Source organism: Mus caroli, unplaced genomic scaffold, assembly GCF_978045245.1.
Source record: "Mus caroli unplaced genomic scaffold, Mus_caroli_1 scaffold_11, whole genome shotgun sequence".
Classification (NCBI taxonomy): Eukaryota; Metazoa; Chordata; class Mammalia; order Rodentia; family Muridae; genus Mus; species Mus caroli.
This window is the reverse complement of record NW_028227266.1, coordinates 61,819,841-61,840,963: the sequence shown is the minus strand read 5'-3', so window position 1 is coordinate 61,840,963 and position 21,123 is coordinate 61,819,841. Positions and strand designations below refer to the sequence as shown.

Sequence of the window (21,123 nt, the reverse complement as noted above, 5' to 3'; positions counted from 1 at the left end):
TTCATCTGCCCGAGATACAACGTGAACATGCGTCCTTCAGGATGCTGGCTTTGCTCTTGGCAGCTGAGAGTGACACTTTGTTCTTCTGACCAGCTCTAAGTCGGGCTTGTGATGTGGGCATTTCCTACGTCATAGCTGAGTCGTTTATACAGAATTCAAATCTGATTCTCTCATGACCTACATTACCCAGTGCCATTCCAGTGCCCTAGTGAATACTTAGGAATCATTTTTGGCTCAGTATTTCCAACTTGTATAACAGCTTGAAAGTAGTTGCTCAAAACAAAAACCAGATTTTAACTTTGATAGAGCCTTTGACGGATGTTTGTGGAGTGTCGCTTGTCACCCACACATGAAGAAGTGATCTCTCTTTGCCAACACAGCAAACCCAGATTCAAATTACACCTCAGCCATAGCAGCCTAAGCAAAGAACCTTGGCTGCAGTACATGGTGTCTCAGGGTCTCCGTCTCTGCATCTGAGGTAGCAGCTCTGCCTGAGTGTGGGGTCAGGCCACAGTGAGGAACAGAGGCACTGTCAACTCTTCTTAAAAGGAGGCAGCTTCAGAAAGGCTCCCATCTAGTGGGTTGACTGGAGCTGCGTAGACCGCAGGGTTAGATCCCGCTCACCTCAAGCACTGCTGACATTGAAGGCACCCACTGTGAAGAGCAGCTTAAGGGAGGACAGTGTCAACATAGAGGCCGTTGCTTCCATCTTAATAGCAAGTAAGCTAGAGCTGATTCTGGAACCATTGTGAGTGACCATGGCCCAGGAGCAGAGATTTCAGTTATCTCAAATTCCATATTCCAGTGTGGAAGCAATTCAGAACAAAGAAAGTCATAAATCAAGGGAAGTTTAGCTTCCATCGGTGGTGCATCAGAGAGGCCATTGCAGAGAGGAAGGGCAGCTTCTAAAGGCCAAGCTGTTATTCATGATGTTCTGAGCTTTAGGGCTGCGAGAACTAGTGGTCTGCTAAGCCAATAGACTCTAAAAGCTTCCTAGCTACAAGCTGCAAGATGTTAATACAGACAGAGGTGGGCAAAGGATGACTGTTCCAGGGCTAGAGCTAGCCTGGGGTAAGGTAATTAGCCAATGGGCTGCAGCATTCCAGTCTTTCCACAGTCCTGACCTTCCAGTCATTCCTGTGGACAAATCTTCCCAGGAGTCCTCGGCCACAACAGCCACCCCCAGATTTTGGCTGTGATAAAACATGAACAGTGATGGGTAAGGAACAACACATATGGGAGTGTGAAGCCTTCAGCAGCAGAAGGGCAAGCAAGGGCAGTGGCCTGGCTGGAGAAGAGCACCCAAAGCTCCCTCCGCACCCGGTTGTCCCTGATAGCTGGAGTTGGGAGTAAAGACGGGGCTAGAGAATTGTTTCAGAGGTTTGTTTTTGCTCCTGGTTTCTGGGGCTAAACCAAGGCCTTGCCTGTATTTTGAGTGTACACAGCCCTCAGTCTGTTTGAGAAGCAGTGAAACTGTTAACCACAGACCATCTCCCCAGCTCACCATATGAGGCAAACCAGTGGCTCTCCCCAAGCCCAACATGAGATTGAGTAGAGGCTCTGGGAGGATAGAAAGCATCTGGGGCCATAGAAACCTGGTCCCTGTAACCAAGAAGAGGCCCTCCAGTGGCCAAGACCATGGGCAGGAGATTGGCAGGGACTTTCTCCAGTGAAGTCTGGCCAGGAAGTCTAATGGATCCAGAGGTTGGGTGTTTACCAACAGCTGCCTGACCAGATGGAGCTCATAGGAAGCCCTCAGCCAGTCCACATGTCCCACCAGGAAGTGTTCTTGCTATGTAGCACAAGTTGACTTAAGTAGACCAGGCTAGCCTTGAACTTTTGGCTAGTCTCCTGCCTCTGCAACTTGAGTTACTAACTTAAGAGCTGTGCCTTATTAATAACAAGCTGTGTGAGAGCAGAGGCCTGAAAGGACTGAGAACAAGCACATGAGGGCCTAAAGCCTGTGCAGTGAAAAAAACTGAGGAGGCAGGAATGAGGGCACACTGTATTCCAGAGACAAAAGCAGAGCAGACAGAGAGGAAGGGAACTGAGAAAACCAGGTGAGCAAGTGTGCCGTGCAAAACAAATCAGAACTCATCAGAGAACCAGTTTTAACTGAGCCGTTGCAATGCAAGACAGCCATCTGTGTTTGAGAGTGTCTTTCTCCTAGGAAGAAAAACACTAATCTCTTCTCTAAGTGGCATGTGGTAATATTTTTGTCCTCATAGTTTGAATTTTTATAATACATAGATTGTTTTTTAACAAGAGTTCAGATGTTGTGGCACATGCCCTTAGTCCTGGCACTCAGGATACAGAAGAAGGCAAGTATCTGTGAGTTCAAGGCCAGTCTGGTCTACAGAGGGAGCTTCAGGCCAGAGCTACAAAAAAGAGAAAGGAGAGAGAGAAAAACTGTCAGACTCATTTCTGAGACTACAGTCACTTTCTTTGCCACACCTGTTAAGGTAATGAGTAAACATATTCATGAAGCCAGACTAGAGCATAATTGTCTGGACTATTTTCAAAACATTTAACATTAATAGCCACATAAAGCCTCTTTAAAAAGTAAGCTTCAGGACTGGAGAGATGGCTCAGTGGTTAAGAGCTCTGTCTGCTCTTCCAAAAGACCCAGGTTCAATTCCTAGCACCCACGTGGCAGTTTGCAATGGTCTGTAACTCCAGTTCCAAGGGTTCTAACATCCTCACACCATTGCATATAAAATAAATAAGAAGTAAGCTGCAGGTGGCATGGTGGCACATGCCTTTATTTAATCCCAGCACTCAGAAGACAGAGGCAGACAGGTCTCTGAGTTTGAGGCGAGCCTGGTCTACAGAGCAAGTTCTAGGATAATCAGGGCTGCACAGAGGAATCTTGAAGGGGGAAGAAAGGGAAGGAAGGAGGGTAAGTAACCTGCTCAGCCAGGTAACATGGCCACACCTATCATCCCATCATGAGGGAGCAGGAGGCAGGGGCATCACCTGATTGGGCCACCTCAGGGTCTTGCCATCAAAACTAGAGAAGAAAGGGAGGCAGGGAGGCAAAAACAAGCTCTCTAGACTAGCATCCTGTGTGCGCCGTGTTCTGAGCAGGCAGCACAAGCTGCAGAACCTTACCCAAAATTGACTCCACCTCCTGCCAAAACCACAAAACAAAGCCACACCAAGGGAGTTGTCTCAGGTGGGATCCAGCTAGGCCTGGGTCTCCTGGCTTAGCCCCGTGTAGTCAGTCTGTGAGCCTGGTCTGAAGAGTGACAGGTAGCTCTAGTTCCCTGAAGCAGCTCTGTCCATTTTTATAATCATGGAAAACTTGGCATTTGGTATGATTCACTCAGCTTCAGATATTTCTCCTTTTTAAATTTATTATTGTTTTGTTTTTTGAGACAGGATCTTAATGTGTATCTCTAGCTAGCCTGGAACTTGCTTTATAAAGCATGTTCTTCAAACTAGCTAGAGTCCTCCTGCCTCTGTGTTCCCCCGAGGCCTTCACCCCACACACTCTCGGTGCTAGCAGCCTGACTTACTTCCTCCTTTTTAAAAAGTGTGAGCAGAGGTTCTTCCTTGGTGAGCTTGGTTTGCCCTTGCAGCTGCGGGAGAGCATCCTTGTTTATGAGGGTACCCATTCTCAGACCGTGGAGGCTGCGAGAGAGTGGCTCTGAAGCTTCCTTTGTTCCTCCCACCCTTTCCTTAGCTCTTCTGGGGGAAAAGAACATGGCACTGTTTCTGACACCCATCCCCCACTCCTGCTCACCTTTCTATAATTATGTCTTAACTTGATATTTTTATACTCTGTGACTTTTTGATCTAACTTTTTTTATAACTTGCTGGAGTGGGGGAAAAGCTGCTGAAGTGACTTTTGCAGATGATGGAGAGACTGCTCCAGTCCTTTGCAAGGTCTGTGAAGGATCCAGCTGTCTCAGATAGCCATGCCTGAATATGCATTTTCCAGGGTCAGCAGCAACTGAATGAATATGGAACTGGCATGCAGAGCTAGTGGTTTCACTGAATGCAGCAGTGTGGAGCTGGCTTTGTGCTCTGTATTCAGCAGCCCCGAGGTTAACAGAGCAGGACAGGTTAAGGTCTTGCAATTCCAGATAAGCATTTTATCATTTTTGATGCATTTCAGGCTAATTGAAATATTTTTTTCCAGCAGTACACACCCATGTCACCTCACCTAAAGACACAGACACACCAAATTTGGAGTTTTAAAAAACACAGAATCAACAGTCTTGATATAAAACAATAAAGAAATAAGAAAGTATTAGCGTCTGACGCCTCCCTGCAGATGCTTGAAGGATTAGTGCTGGGGCAGCAGCAAGCTGTTGATTTACATTCATTGAGGCAAATCTTCCAAAGCTAAAAGCAAAACCAAAAAAAATCTTTAAAAGTTGCATAGTATTGTTTAATATACTTTTCTTTTTTCATTTTTTGATTTTTGTTTGTTTGTTTGTTTTTCAAGACAGAGTTTTCTCTGTTTAGCCCCAGCTGTCCTGGGATTCACTCTGTAGACCAAGCTAAGCCACCAAACTTAAGAGATCCACCTACCTCTACCTCCTGAGTGCTGGGACTAAAGGTGTGAGCTACTATGCCCAGGTCAATATACTTTTCTAATAGATAAATCCCAATAGTATTTCCACTCGACAATGGATGGCCACTTGTCCCAGAAGAAATTCTTCATAAAAGAGACCAGCATGAGTGTAGATCCAATACAGTTATTTTTGTGCATTTCAGGCCCTGTGACCATCCCTGGTGCCTGTTGTAAGCAAAATTGCAAAATCCTGCCTCCATGGAGCCCATGGTTTGAAGAAGGGTGCTGGGCAGTTGTAATGTCTCAGACAGAAGTCCTTGGATGATGTGAGGAGTTGGTGGCATGGGGTGGTGACCTCCTGAGTAGAAACCGGAAGGGACGTGAGGAAACCAGTCTTCTGTGACTTGTGTCCCACAAGACTGACAACTCAGGCGACTGCTGTAGCTCAACTCAGAGACACCCAGTGGCAAGATCCACTGCTCCTAGAATCCTCTCCCTCCTCAATCCAGGACTTAGGGACAGCTTTAAAACCCTGTCCTCAATCCTGCAGACTATCTTATATACTTCAGCTCTGAACTTGAAAGTGACTTTGACATGTCACCTATCTCCCACACCTATTTAAGAAGTTCTTTTACATCCCTTATCCTTTACTTAGGAACTAAGAGTGTTGTTTTTTAACTAAGGAAGAAAGATTGCAGAACTTGGTGGCTCGTGCCCCTTACCACTGAGAAAGCTACTCTAGAGGTGGCATGTACCCACCAGTGCCACATGCAACTTATGCTGAGCAGCCCAGAATTGAGCCTCTCCTCTTTAGAACTACTGACATTCCTCTGCTCGATGATGTTCTAACCAGAAGGGTGGCACACAGCTCTTCACCTGCACAGGTAACTAAGCAAGCCTCTGGTACTTGTGACCCTCCGTAAGCTTCTGCCTGAGTGATGAGAAATGATGAGAAGTTAGTGAGCAGACCTTTCAAAGGTGGCTCTACTTTGTAAGTATCAAACCTCCCATTCTGTGAGGAAGCTGAGATCCGGAGAGAATGAAGGACCTTTGCAGAAGGTTAAATGGCTGTCCCAGGCTGCGTAGAGCAGCCAGCTCCTGTCGCTCAGATGAGGTGGGCTGCTTTTGTTACAAGAGTTACAAGAGGGACAGTGAGTGAGCAGGTCATCATGTAAAGACCAAGGCGGGCTGGCTGTGCTCCTCAGCAAGGCTCTTTCCCAGCTCCATCTTGACAGTGCCCTCATGGTGGGTCTGACTTACAGAACTTTGCAAGGTGCCTGTTCTCTCCCAGAAACCAAGGGCTAGTTCGTTTTATTCAGAAATTAATCTGGCCGATGATATATGACAGGTACTAGGAAGTGTGTGGGTAACAGTACAGTGTGCCCATCTGGCCAGTGTCGCATTGGTACCAGAACCCACCCCTGGGAGCTCCTGGTCAAAAGCTGTGCTGATGACAGGGAAGGCTGCCCTCAAAGCCCGGGAGAACCTTGCATTTATCTGTTACTGATTAATAAGCCACTCGAAATTAGTCCTTAAAATAACAAGCATTTCTTCCCTCAGGATCCTGTGAGTCAGGAGTCCTGCAGGGCTCAGCCATCCCCATCAGCAGGAAGCGCCTGTGGAGCTTGTTCTTGGGTGGGGCTTAAGGATGGGGGCTCCACACTGCTTCAGCAGCATGTGTGACCCCTGAGTGGAGAACAGGGGAACCCAGGCATAGCTCTTTTGGTGTTCTCGCTCCACAGGCGCTCTCCTCCTCTGCCTCTTCATGGCTAGCTTCCTTGTGGCTTGTGTTGTGAACTGGTAAAAAAAAAAAAAAAAAAAAAAAAAAAAAAAAAAACTGTGGGACTATTAAGTTCCAGACTCAGAAATGGGACAAAATGGATTCTGCCATGTGTTGCTGAAACAACCTAGGCTCCTGATAAGGAAGCACCAAGGTCAGTCTTTAAAAGCATCCTGGTTAGGGATTGTGTGAAGTCCATCTTGGAAACATAGTACACTACAGATTTCTGGAAGAAATGGTGTTAAGCTGAGTCTTGATGAATGGGGTGGCTACAGCAGGCACCATCCAGCGGAGCAGCAGCACACACCAAGCCAAGGGTGTTCAGTATCATCCCATTTTGACTCCCTGACCTTGAGCTAGGAATAGAAATGAAGATTCGCTTGAGCTCAGTAGACTAAACGCCAGCCCTGGTGTTTTCTCAAGTATCCTCAGCTGCTTGACTCCAGAGACCAGTTTAGAGTTAGGAGCCCATGGGAGTTATCCTCTAAGAGATGTGGCATGGTTGAAGCTACCTGTTGTCAGAGGACAGGTCAGCATTACACCCACCTTAAAGGGATGTCATTTTTTAATTCTTACAAGGCTGCTAGTGAGATGGGTTTCCATTTTTAAGTCTTTAATAAGAAATAATCTGTCTGAATTAATTAAAATGCTTAGATATATGAAAGTGGTAGCTACTGGTCATTCTAGGTAGAGATGTGTTAGATCAGAGGGCTCTGTCTATTAAGACGTCAGACTGTGGTGCTGAAGAGCATGGGGTATGGCCATTTTGGCATGTTAGCCAAGCAACCAAACCATGCTCTTCTAGGCTGACCAGACAGGTGAAGGTGTCTCCAACCCCATTTAGCATAAACACCTAATGCCTGTTGTTGGCTGTAATCAAATTTCTGGTGTTGTGGAGAACATAAAAAGCTCTTGACTTAGTGTTCACTCTACACAGGGCTAAAATCCTCTAAGTATTAGAGATACAGGGAGATGTTGAATACTGGCCATTATCAGGTAGGCTTTGGTAAAACTAAGAGTATGAATTTGTCTGCACAGTTGTGGATAGAGTCTTCTGGGGCAGACGCCCCACAGAGGAGGAAGAACAAGGGGATATGTGGGAGCTGTGTCCTGAAAGGCAGGCAGATTCCATTTGTCATCTGTCACACCGGCTAAGGTTCCAGATAGGAGCCACCCTTGCTACTGCAGCTAGGGCTGTGCAATCATTTGAAGAACAATGCTTTTTCTATTACAAACGTGAAGTGGTTGCTTTCATCTGTCCTAACTTAACTTTACATCTTTCTAATTCAAAATCTCACACCAAGTCTCCTCTAATGCACGGACTGCCATCAAAGGAGACCTTTTTGCAGTTGTTTGTAAGTGACTTTTAGAGATTTCGTTATATGCCAGATATTTTAATTAGCATTTCCTGAGCAGTGCCACTGATGAAAATCAACATAGAACAATTAGAATGTCTGCAAGGGCACAAAAGTGGGCTTTTAAATAGGCTTTTTTCCCTCTTCTTTTTTTTTTATTAAGTTTAACAATTAGAAACCTCATATTTACTGTGGCCTAGTTGAAATTAATATATTACCTTTAAACACAGTATTCATTCCAAAAGTTGTTCAGCCAGGTCTCTGTTTAATGTAGTGCAGATAGACAGATAAGTGTACGAGTGGCACACTCAAGTATACACACACACACACACAGAGACAAAAAAAATGATGCAAATAAAATAGCATTATGGGAGGAGAAGAAGAAGGCAGCTTGCATTTCAGGTCAGCAGGGTTAAGAAGTCCAAGAAACCTTTAAATATTCAAAACAGTTGTATTCAGCCTAGAATCTACTTTTTATCATCCTCGCTGGCCCTTCAGGATGAAGGAAAAACACTGTCCAGCTCTGGGAGTAGTTTGCTGGCAGGAGAATTAGGAGAAAGGTACTGACGCCTGAGGGGTGGGTCATGAATTAGTAATTGCTCTGTGGCGGATGAGCCCGTCAGAAGAGTTGAAAATGAGGAAGTTGCCTCACAGAGCACTATCAATCACTCAGTGACCATAACTTCCAGTAATTAGTGTATTTTATGGGCTTTTGCTTCAGTGGCTCGAAAGCCCATATGCTGCACTCACAGCTAAACTTTGCCGGAGTAATATTCCAGGATGATTTATCCCCTTGCTGCACTGGGAGATAACCCTATATTAGGTGAAGATTGTGAACTAAGCTGCAATAAAGTGTAAGTTTAGGTACAGTTTGCCCAGGTTGAGACCTCAATGTATCATGCTTTTGAGCATTCATGGTCGGGCCGGAGCAAGCAATCATTTCTAACAGTGAAACAAATAAAGCAATTAAAGGACCAGCATTAGGATATTGTGTTTGTGAATTACTGTTGCCCTCTCCCCATTTAAGTGTCCACTGTAATAAGCCCATTTCTAATTAGAAAAACAGCAATGCTGTATTAGAATCATTTATTTGTAATGCTGTCTTCCCTCCATGATTACTGGTAATCTGGGGTAGAATGCAGGACCCTGTGAGTGGTGGGGAAGTGCTTGATTTATCCTTTCGTGCTACTGTGCTTGGGCTCCTTAAGTTACAATAAATCCACTCCCGATCTGTGGGGTCTGGCGAAGATGAGGGTTTCCTTTAGAAATGCTGGCACATGTTAAGGAGCAAGCCTGGCGGGAACCTCCCAGTTAGGCTTTCTACACAAAGAGGGGGAAAATGTTATTTACCAGCTCTCAGGGGCACTTGGCACTCCTCGCGCCGGCGTAATGAGTTATTTGCTGAGGTTCACCCAGTGCACCGGAAGTCCCCAGGGGCCTTCACAGACAGGGTTCCCTACCATTGCCAAAACATCTGTAGAGCCCAGCATTCTAATAATTTAACAAGCTTTGCCACCAACTTACAGTATGACCTTGGGCAAATTAATTAAGCTTCTGGTGCCTCCATTGGGCAATAATTCTGTTTGTGTTAAAGCAATCCTTGGAGTTTGTAGGAAAGCGTTATGTCAAGATAAGTATAAATTGACTAAGGAGAGAGACAGACTCGGCTGTACCGTACTCTCTGCAGATGAGACACCTCTGTGCAGCTTCTACGGATCTGTTCCTGAGCTTTCCTGAGATAGATGCTAGTGAGAAGCTAGTCTCACCAGGCTTAGATGAGGAGGTGTGTAGTGTGACACCTTCATTACATTTATTATCCCATCTTTAATTTCCAATGCATTATCACATCATATGAGTTAAACAATAATAGTAAAACAAACTAATTGTCTTTAATTAAAGTGAATTAGGTTTTGATTTCAATATATTTGATGTAGCGAGAAGTGAGGATGTGGAGGGTCCCAAAGGTTATTAGGGCAGATTTCTGTGGGGCCTGATGGTGTTAGTAATAACACTCTTCTCATGGTTCTAGACACGAACAGATATGTCATTTCATCAGTCTCTGTTACTCGCACTTATGCCCCTCCACAGGGGTCGCAGATTCCACAAGTTAGCAGCTAATGGCGTTATACATTAAAAATTGAAGCTTCCCTCACTCCAAGGCCTTGCAAGGCTTTGTTCTTAAGCCCTAGACACTTTGGAGTGCAGCTGCAAACTATAGGCAGAAGATTAAATTAATTTGTAACTCTTTTTTTTTTTTTGTCCTGCATTACTAAATCCTCCACATTTAATTGAAACCCTACTTCAAGACGCTGTGTGTTTCTGCATTCTTTGTTGTTAGTTTAACCTCTGAAGCTCTTTAACACTGGCAAATTGCTGTTATATCCTTTGGATTGGCTTGAAACCATTCCATAAGCGGACAATGAAATTGATACATGGGAAGAAATATCAGATCTTAGGGTGGGTTTTAAAGTGTTTAATATTTATTGTGGGTCTTCTCCAGCATAGTTTGAGGTGATTTAAGCTCGATCTTTAGGCCTGAGCAAATTGGTCTTGGGATGAAAACTCACCTAGGGAATTTTATGTCATTCAGTAGTTAAGTCTATTTTGTTTTTTTTTTTAAGTTTCCCTTGTCTGAATGCACCAAGTGGCTGTTGAGTTTCTATGAAATGGAAGCTTAACTGCAGCACACAATCTAAATGCAAAATCCTTAGATGAAAGTTTAATTGTGTAAAATGCGCACAAGGTAATTAAGAACAAATTTTAGAACATTTCGGACTATAAAGTCTCCCTTCAGCTATATTGAAAATGCTTATTTTCAATTTGCAGTTATGCTAAGAAACATAGGATATGTCTAAATTAAGAATTTTTTTAAAAACCGAGTGCTTTTTAGTGCAAGTATAAACTTAAAGCTCATCTCATTGCTTTGCTGATGGCCTGAGTAGGAACCTTGATCTGAGTCTGCCCTCCCCTGCCGCTGCTACCTTGCCTCCTCTCTCTCTCTAGTTCCATGAGGTAATTTCCCTATCGTGTTGTTACTTTATAAATAAATATTTTCTACCCCAACTTTCAGTTAAAATACAAAAGGTTTCTATTATGTATTTGACAATGGTTCTAGTTCTCTCTCTCTCTCTCTCTTTCTGTCTGTCTGTCTCTCTCTCTCTCTGTGTGTGTGTGTGTGTGTGTGTGTGTGTGTGTGTGTGTGTGTGTGTGTGTTACACACACAGAGGCTCAAATACATTTATTATTTACAGTATAAAATCCAACATACTTCAGTGCTGTAACCTCAAGAACAATTCGTAGGTTATGGTTGGTCAAATCAAAGATCAATAAATGACTCTAAGGAACATTTCTAGTTTCACAGTGAAATGTTAGTGATTCCTGTTATTTCAATGTATTCCCAACTGTGACCACGTCCACAGTCTCTTTTTCCTGCCCTTTACACAAGAAATGTCCCACAACCTCTGTTGAGCAGTTTGTTAACTGTTTAGTGTTTGGAATTAAACTGCACTTGTTTATTTAACATTAAATAGAATGCTTTCCCTGCCTCCTGTCCACCTCCACCCCAGCCACGAACAGTAGACCTGTTCCGGGGCCTGCACAAAGTCACCGTCTCCTCCTGGGAGTGAAGGGATAAGAGAGTCTGTTGACGGATTGCTGGCGTGTCTTCATTTTTTTAGTACACTTTTTTTTAAAACCCTGGACTTAAGCTGCCTATATTTAAATGCTCCCCTTGTAAAGATGACAGAGCGAGTGGGCATCCCTATTGGCCAAGCCCTAATCTGTTTGCTTTGCTGCAATCCTTCTTTTCCTCCCCGTTACTTTCACTGTTAACCTATTTATAAATCTAAATCTACACACAAAGGTCATTGGTTGGCTGAACTTAAACCATTTTACTCAGTAAATTTAATTAAGAAAATACAGTGCAACTCATAAGCAAATGAGTTTTTTCCTAGTTTTAAACCAAACCACCCTCTTGAGTGCTGATTGCCTTGCCCGACCCCTGGTGATACAGAAACAGGCAAAATTAAAAAGGACATTAAAGCTTCATTAAATCTGAAACACATTTAGTACAGTGACATATCTGCAGGCCATTTCAGAGAAGATTACACACTCTCTTTTGTAAGTTTCCTAATTTATAATACCTTGACAATAAAAACTGGGGAAATGCACGTTGATTAATAGGCCAGTAGGGTAAGAGCGGCGAGCAGTGCTGGCCCAGCCTTCTGAAAGGCCCACAGCATCTGCACTCCCTCCCATAAGGGTTCAGTGTTTGTTTGGACTTCTGTGAAGAAGTTCCTCGTGCAGCCATGTCTGCTCAGGGTAACATTTCTATTTCCAACTGACAGCTTGATGAAGGGGTTCTGGGCCTACCCTTGTGATTGAACCCACTTTGTCATAAGACAAGTGCTGGGACGTCAACAGCTCTGGGGCTACATTTGACTGAAGGGTAAGGACTTAGATGAAAGCAGAGTCCTTTGGAGGGGCCTTCCAACAACTGTCTTCAGTGCAGCAGGCACACCTGCTGGAGCTCACTAGCCACAGCAGCCCATTGGTGACACTCGGAAGAGAGAAAGTGACAATCTCGATACCATGGCAGTGGTACCTACCTGTTAACAGCAAAGGAGCCTTCTCTGCCATGTAAATCCAAAGAGGTCACACCTACAAAGTCAGACCAGCAGGACTGAGGTCCCAATGGATAGATGTCAAGAAAACATGAAACAAAGTTAGACCCAGGAATGCTGCTTTGCCCAAATCAGCCACTGCTGCCTGTTCCTAAGCAGATGGGACAAAAGGGCCACCACTGACCTGCCCACACTAAAATTTCTCTCTGGCCCCTGCATAGTAGTGTCTTAAATGAGTGACACCAGCCATCCTTGCTTCCCTGTCCCAGTTATGACAGAGGAGCCAGGTGCATGTATGCACACTGCAGATCAATGATGACTGGCCAGTCAGAGGCCTTGTACTAAGATGAGAGGGAGCCGATTCTCCCATTATTCTATTCTTGTTCATTATGCTTTCCTCGTATTTTATTTCTCTATGTTTGTTTTGTTTTGGAAAGAGCCTCACTGTGTGGCTTAGACTGATATGAAGTCAGGATCCTGCCGCCATAGCTTTCTAAAGTGCTGAGATTACAGATACACACCACCACACCTGTCTCGTTTCTTAATTCTTTAAAAGCTCCAAGAACCAGGAGTGTCAGCATCTGCTGGGTCACATAGATCGTGATAATATGTGTGGTAGTCAGGTTGTCTCTGCCAGTCAGTCATGTGGGCAGAAATCTTCCTCAGTCCCAGTGATGTGTTCAACATGTTTGTCCATGAATGTGCATACATTTCTCTGTAAGGGACTAAGCCACCATGTTTTGGGTTTGTTCTACCAGTTATTAGTCTCATAGCCATTTTAGATGAGAAATCCTTCTTGTGTTGTATCTTTACTCCAGATGAAATGTACACAGATCAGTGTGATGATAGGTACAGCTTTTGGTCACTCCTCAGTGCCTGTCAGGTCATTAGAGAATAGTACCCCCACCACTGCAGACCAGAGACTCCTGAGTCAGCCTGCACACTCACAAAAGTATAGTCACACCCTAGATTTTTCATATCTAAGACAAGCCTACAGCTTGTGTTGTGTGAAAGCAGAATGGGGGCAGCATAGCAGCACTTAGACAGCAGCCGGCCAGACAATTCCCTGCCGACGCAGGGAAGCATCCATCCTCCCTCCTCTGCCTCATTTGACCTGTTTTCTCATTTGAACATGGAAAGATTGAGGAAATCCATCAAATGAAATAACGATAGCTTCAGTTTATATCTTGAAAATCCATGTACTTATTAATGTCCATGAGATATGAATACAGTGTGGCACTTAACTAGATATTCTAACACACACAGAGGCACACACAGCACACACAAACATGCAAGTGAGTGTTCACCTTCTCCGAGGGCCACCACACAAACTCATATGGTTCATTATTATTACACTGCTGTTCAAATTGCCCTTAGAGCTTTGAAACCTCAATGCCTCTGTCTATCCCTTAGTAATCTTTGTAGGTATTCAGGTTTGAATATACATGGGCATTCAGGCATCAGGCTACATAGAAGTCACATGATCACCAAGCCAAGGGGTGTCATCTTAAATGTGAGCTGGGATTAGTTCTCATAAAGTACAAGAAGTGCTCTTTTGTTGCATGAAATGATTTTGAACACCATTTTGAAGTGTTTGAGAAACATCAGTGTCTTTGAAACAAGTACGCAGCTGCCAGGCTCCCAGAAGACAGTGCCAGGGTGCTGTGAGGAACACTGGATTGAGAAGCAGGTTTTGGGGACAGTCCCTAGATTTCTCTTGACTCACTGTGTGAGACTTCCTTGAGGGTTTGTATCTGCCCTAAAGGTCCATGTGCTCAGATGTGTTCGGGCTTCGCTGGTGCTATGCTTCTCCTTTGCAGGCAGGGACAGATACATATGGAGGGCTCAGAATGGAGGGTGGGCCATGCTGGCCCATGCAGGGAAGCTGTATGTTTCATGATTGCTTCCTTTGAATAGGGCCCTTATTCTCAGCACTCAGGAGACAGAGGCAGGCAGATTTGTGAGTTTGAGGCCAGCCTGGATAGCCAGGACTATGAACAAAGACCCTGTTGAAAGAGAGACAAGGGAGATGGAGGGGTCTGATCTTATCACATTGTATCAAGCCTATTCTTGTCTGAGTTGCTTAGTTGTAACACATGAGGTAACAGAAGTGTCTAGCCCAGAAACAAAGAGCAATATACAAATCAAAATAGGCATGGAGGGCTCACTCTCCCAGGTTCAGACTGAGGCCTGCAGTTCCACCCTGGCAGCCTTCCCTGGCCAGTTTTATCCTCACAACTGTACTAGTGGTGGCAGGGAAGCACGGAAAGGTAAGTGTGTGAAAATTATAGCGCAGGTTTCAGTGTCATAACACAGCCCACTCCAAAACCCTAGAGCTGTGCTCCAGAGCCAATTAGATGTTCCCGTATTACAAGAGAAAAGGCCACAGACTTGTATATCCCCGTCCTGAAGAAACTGTTACACACATACTTGTGAATAATTCCCCAGAGTTGAGAATACACCTAAGAGAAAGTATGTGGGAAAATACTCAGTTTATTAAAATGAAAATGTTTCTAATACAGATGAAATGTTACCTATTAAAATGTCCATTCTAAATACAGTTTATAATGTAATTACAGCAATAATTTAGTTTATGCATTAGAGATGTGGATGTTTTTTTACTTACTAGATGCAATTCTGAAATGTAGTCCTTGTCTGTCTTAAGGAGATCTGCCCTGCATGCAAATCTATAACTAGACAAATATTATTTTCTTTCCCAGCTTGCTCTTGGGAGGTTTCCATATCCTCAGGTAAGATTGTTCATTACTGCCGTTTGCCTCTGTGACATTCATTCCTATGTATGAAGGTACAGGAAGCGATTGTGAACGTGTGAGCCACAGATAAATAAATCTGCCCTGTTAAAATGAAAAGTAGTTTCTTAAAGGAGTCATTAGAAGTCTCTATTGGCTTTTTTCTTTTAAACTCTAGACAGTTTTCCCTTGTTAGAGGTTGACTGAAACCATCTTGCTCCTCTTTGTATGACATTTGAGGTGTCCCTTCTGCCAGCTCCATGTGCTCATATGGAGGTTGGCGGAGAGGCACACCCTTTCCTTCATACCCGTTATGAGCATTTTGGATTCAATTAAAATTATTCCAGTTAAAAGATGAAGCAAAGGGTGACGATAGCTAATGTGGGTCACTGTTCACCAGGGGCGCAGGCTCCGGCTTTCGTGTCCTGTGATTTTTGAATTCCTTTTTTGATTTTGTTCCTTCTTAGTCACAAATAATTCATTATCAAGTATTGCAAATCCTAAATTTTTATAAACCCTTCATGATTTTTACTAGAGAGGGATGCTAGCAGTTAAAACATAAAGCTATTTTGTGCCTTGAGAATGATTCCCTGCTGTTGGGGCAGCAAGGAAAATGTCCAGGGGGATGAAAAATGGACGGCTGACGGCTCTCTTCTGGTTGATGTGCACTGTTGGTCTGGCATCGTGGTCTGAACAGGCCAAAGTGCCTGCAGGCATGTCTGATTTAAAGGTGGTGTTGGTCTCTGCTCTTTAAGCATCTATTAACTTGCTATTATTATGCAAATAAGTGTTGTATTACACATACTAATTTATGCATGGTTAGATTATGCAGATGCATCACAAACATGGTTATTGAATAATAGGAGGGGGCGCCTTCTCTCTAACCATCTTTAGAAGCGGTTCCCAGCCTATTCTCCCAGTACCCATGTGGACACTTACAGAGCCTTCACACACTGAAATGTCTCTTCCAAAGCCCTTTCCCTGCACAGTTAAAAGTCACCAGGTAAGTGGAAGGGAAATCCTCCAAATGGTTAGGTTCAGGAGTGTTAGCCTCCTTCTTCTTTGAAACAAAGAGAAGTGTCTTTGCCTAAGCATAGTCTTTTTTCCTTTGAAAGGAAAATGTAGAACTTAGCCAGTTGGCACGTACTAGCACATAGTGGGATTCTAACATATACAGCCATGCCACTTAGCTGTATAGGTAGTCTGCTGGATTAAAATCACATTGTCAAGATTTATAGTCATTTGAATATTTATCTTGTTATGCCTCTTAGGTCTGTTAGTAATTTTAAACAATTCAATGTTTGACTAATACATATGATCCTGTAAAACTGTGGAAATGAACATGAGGCCCTTCATGACCTAACTTTTTTTTTTCTTTTTTGGTTTTTCGAGACAGGGTTTCTCTGTGTAGCCCTGGCTGTCCTGGAACTCACTCTGTAGACCAGGCTGGCCTCAAACTCAGAAATCCGCCTGCCTCTACCTCCCAAGTGCTGGGATTAAAGGCATGCGCCACCACTGCCTGGCATGACCTAACTCTTAAACTAGTCTTAATAGAACACTTAGAAGCCATTGATGGAGATCAAGAGCCAGCAGGATGGCCTGCCATGCAAGCCTGAGGGCCTGAGTATGATCCCTGGGACCTAAAGGGCATAATGGAGAAAACTGACTCCCCCACGTGACCTCTGACCTCTACACATGAGCCCCCTCCCCCCAATAATAAATAAGATATTGTTTAAATTTCAAAGATTGAAACTGTAGCCAGATCCATAAAGTCCCTACTATGCAGTACGAGTAGGCAGGGACACTGACTGAGTGTGTGGTCCTCGGTGTGTGGCCATGAAGACCACAGGCAGATTTAGGAACAGGCGGGTGTAGCTTTGCTGAATGACAAAGTATCCCTGTGTTTGATGAGTTGAATAAAAGTTGGAAAATGCTAATTGGGCAAACTACCTATTTAGCAGTGATAATTCCTTGAATTATGGTAGAATGCTATCATCAAAATGATACTTTTATTTCAAATAATACAAGCAGCCTTTATGCCCTCAGGTCCTTCCCCAGATCTCCCATCAGAAGTTTGAGTGATTCCCTACTGAAAGGCAGTGGCTTTTGGTGTGATTCACGTTTTCTCTACCTTTGTATTCTTGATGAAAGTGGGGGAAGGACCCTTTATAAATGCCTCCCATGGACTGGAGAGATGGTTCAGCATTGGGGAGGACTTGCTATTCTTGTAGAGGACCAGGGTTTGCTTCCCAGCACCCGTGTTGGGTAGTTCAGAACTGCCTGTAACTCCAGCTCCAGGGGATCCAATGCCCTCTTCTGGCCTCTGCAGGCACTTGTTTGCATGTGCTGCATATAAACTCAAACAAACACACACATACATATAAAAATCAATCACTCTACCAATCGGTGCTTTCCCTACAACTTTCTTCTTCCCTCAAATGAAACAGAAGGAAAAATGTTTGTTTCTGAGGTACTGCCGAGACTGGATCATGAGAGCACACCTTCACTGTGTCCTACACTACGCACTTAAACTGTGTGCTGTGAGACGGCCTCCTGTGTGGGCTAAGTAGTCACCATTACTGACCGCTAACTGCGGCCAATTTGATTCCCTTGACTCAGGTGGAATGGGTCAAATTGAGTCATGATGCTAGTCTTGGGTAGCATTGTATCATTAGTAGCATTGTATCAAACCACACCATGGCACCTAAAAAGCAGATATCCCTGCCTTTGACTTTCTTGAGTGACTGGAAGCTTAGTACTTTACCCAGCAGTCTTCTGTCCACCCTATTGAAGACTCTGCTATCCTGAGTATGGTCCTTGAACACTACGGTCATGTCATTTTTTAATTCCTGGGCTGGGGTTAGTGCCATGGAACTGCTGTTCTGAACCCAAAGTCAAATCAAGACACCAGACTGGCACTCTCTTCCTTAGAAACCAGTTGAGAACACACAGGCAAGTCAGAGGTTGGATCAAAAGACTCAGCTCTACCACAAATTCACTGGTCCTTCACTATTGCTTTCTAAGTTTCTTGAGACCTTGTCTTCCTTATCTCTGAGGGGAGAATCCTGCTGTGTGCCTTCTCTTTCTGGTTTGAGAGATTGTGCTGCTCAGATGAAATGGTAGATATAAAGTCACTTAGGAAAGTACAAGGCCCCAGTGTGTCCCCACCCCTGGCTCCGGTGCAAGGCTATGTTCAAATCCGCATTTACATCTTAGCAACCCTCAACCTGTCTGGAGCAGAGCGTGAGGCTGGAAGGAGCAGCAAGCTCCCAGACTTCCTTCACTCAGCCCAGTGTCAGTGCTGCTGACAGCATCTTTAGCAAGCCCTCCTCCAGCTGGTGACAGGGTGTATACAGGGTGAGGGTGCAGATGAGGAGGAAGGCGTGGGCATAATAGAGTCAGTCATCAGGGACAATGATTGTGAAGAGGCTGGGCTTCTTAGAGCTCACCCTTCTGTGTGAATGTCATTGTTTTGTGTAAGCAGGTGTTTGCTGTTTGGAAACACATGAAGAGATTCCTTTAGGCCTTAGAATAGCACAGCCTGCTTTGGATGCTGTGGACTCTAAGAAGAAAGGTTGGGCCCTCCATTACAGCAACATTCATTATTATAAGAAACCAGGGATGGGGATAGGATCCAGCTAGTAGAGTTCTGGCCTGACTTGCCCCAGCATCTGGGAGGTGGAGAGAGAAGGCTAAGACATTCAAGGATTATCATTGGCTATAAAGTGAGTTTGAGGCCAGCCTGGGATACATGAAACTGTCTCAAACAAACAAACAAAAGACTATGGTATGATGTCTTGAAGTCACTCAACAGCTTCCCTGCTCAGATCTCCTGAGCACTTTGTGTGACCAGTCCCAGGCCGTGCATCCCACCACAAGGAGCTGTTATTTCTAGCCTCACACCTTTCAGGCCCCATACCTCATCTCAAAGGGGAGTGGGAACAGTTGGTCTCAGGCTTGGAGGCACTTAAGCTCAGTGACTGGCTGTGTCACCTCAGCTTTGCCCTCCTCACATTCAGCTTCCCTGCCAGAGAAGACAGAAGGAATGAGCACTATTGGCAGGGCTGATGGAGGTGACAAGGCTGGTCCCCAGAGCCCTTTTGCTTTTCCTGTTCCTTGTTTAGTAGTCCAGGAGGATGCAGATGGCCTCAGAGCCCTCCCCCTGGTATGTGAGGTGCCTGTGGAGCATATTCCGTAAGGAGAGGACGAGTATCTGCTTTTTGCCACATCTTACAAAGCTAAGTCCATTGAACAATTCAGCTTTAATGGTAATCTGGAAAGATCTGTGGGTCCAGACAAGGACTGGAGCATGTATAGTCAGGCAGTCATGTAGATCCTAAGTCCGTTGACTTAAAAAAAACCGTGGCAGTAGCCAATGGTTTGTTTAATGACACCATAATTTGGGAGAAATGAAAATGATTGCCCACTAAACATTGTCATCCTCCATTCAAACTTTACAGCAAGGCCCTGTGCTTGCTAGGACAGTAGTGAAACCATTAAGGAGACTTCAGGGGCTGGCCCCACTAGGGCACGGGGGACTCAGGAGGCAAGATGCCTCAAGAAAGTGAAGCTAACTCCGATACAAATGTGCTTAAAGTACTTTTGCATATATAAAAACATTGTTCTTGTTTTGCCTACAATTCCTGATCTTGGTTAATAAATTACATCAAAATGACCCCGAGTTAAAAAGGGGGGGTCGGGTATCTGAGCAAATAGTGCCCCCGGTATTGTAAAGCTTTGAATGTTTTCACACCCCATTAATTTATTACTTCTCTTTCTTCATCTTTAAATTTCATTTTTTTTTTCAAAAATTCCGACTCCCCGCTGCTGCAGTGATTTCCATCTTGTTGTTAATTTCCCCTGCTCCATATGGAGCTCCAGACATTTCACCTGGAGGCTGTACTAGATTTTGCTGTAGTGATCCTACTTCCGGAGGCCAAAACTGTCATTTAGGGTTCCTGGTGCATCTGTCGGCGCCAGGCTTTTCACTGGCATGGGAGAGTGTGAATAACAAATTGGATGCACCTGAGATTCGGGTGATTAGTGTACGCTGTGAATCTCTGAGACTTGTAAGCAGCTAGCTCTGGGGGAGGGGCAGAGGGCCGGAGCTGAGGGTGGGTGGGTCTGTGCCCACACCTTGCATTCGGGGCTTGGCAAGTGCCGTGCCCACGTCGTCGGCAGCCCTGGTGCAGAGATAGTAACATATATTTCATCGTGCCTTGTCATTGATTAGAAAAGAGCCTTTAATTTCATTTCACCCCATGTTGTGATTAATTTGCATTCTTTGTCAGAAGTTAATGGAGTTTTTTATGGTTCACTCTGAAATCCTTGAAGACATCAGACTTGATCTGATGTTTATACAACCGCCAGCGGAATTTTTCCCTGTGATTGATGGCAAGCTTGATGTTATTCCAAACGGTTTTTTAAGCTGTTTTTAAGAATTATTTGAATAAAATGCAAGCAAGATATTGTTGTAACGATCAAGATTATCTGTTAAAAATCTGTTTCAAATAAAGAAGATGATAAGTAGAAAAGGGGATCAAAAAGAGAGAAGGATGGTGAATGGAGGCATTATTTATTACAATTATGTAAGAATGGCATAGAACAAATTAGTGCAGTGTGAAGAGATCACTTGTATTGGAAATTCTTTATCGTCGTCTGACCAAGTAGAATAAGTAAGTCCAAGTTTTAAAAGAACATCTAATCGTAGGCACTGATTAGAAGTCTCATTATCAATTGGCCAGTTCTCAAGTAGTCTCCAGCCTTGGCCATCAGTGTGCACACCGAGACCTACTGTCCTGGACCAGAGGAGACAGGGCTGTCCAGCCAGCCAAGTAATGATGTATCTCATCCCAATCAAGAGGAATTCTTCAACCTCAGTATAAGTTACACATAAGTAGATTATAGACAGTCCTTAGTAAAAGATGTTTCTAAGGGTATCACCACTGTCCTTTCCACAGACAGGACAGAAATAAAAACAGCTCATTGTCACAACCAAGATACACAGTTCTTGTGTGTAGGAGCAATGTGTGTTCACCCCATACATGGCCTGTCACAGTACAAGGGCAGTTGTCAGTGCGGTGTCATCTGAGCC

The 21,123-nt window shown here is 44.2% G+C and overlaps 1 protein-coding gene across 2 annotated transcripts in view; it reads left to right on the top strand.

Moving 5' to 3' along the window:
- The window catches only part of Map2k5 (mitogen-activated protein kinase kinase 5), a 214,873-nt gene that overhangs the window by 126,617 nt on the left and 67,133 nt on the right, over nucleotides 1-21,123 (top strand). For both annotated transcript variants that reach the window (XM_021172645.1, XM_029481666.2), the window contains one exon: nucleotides 15,000-15,029. In XM_021172645.1, coding sequence (XP_021028304.1) covers nucleotides 15,000-15,029 — 30 coding nt within the window. The remainder of the gene's footprint in view (nucleotides 1-14,999; nucleotides 15,030-21,123) is intronic.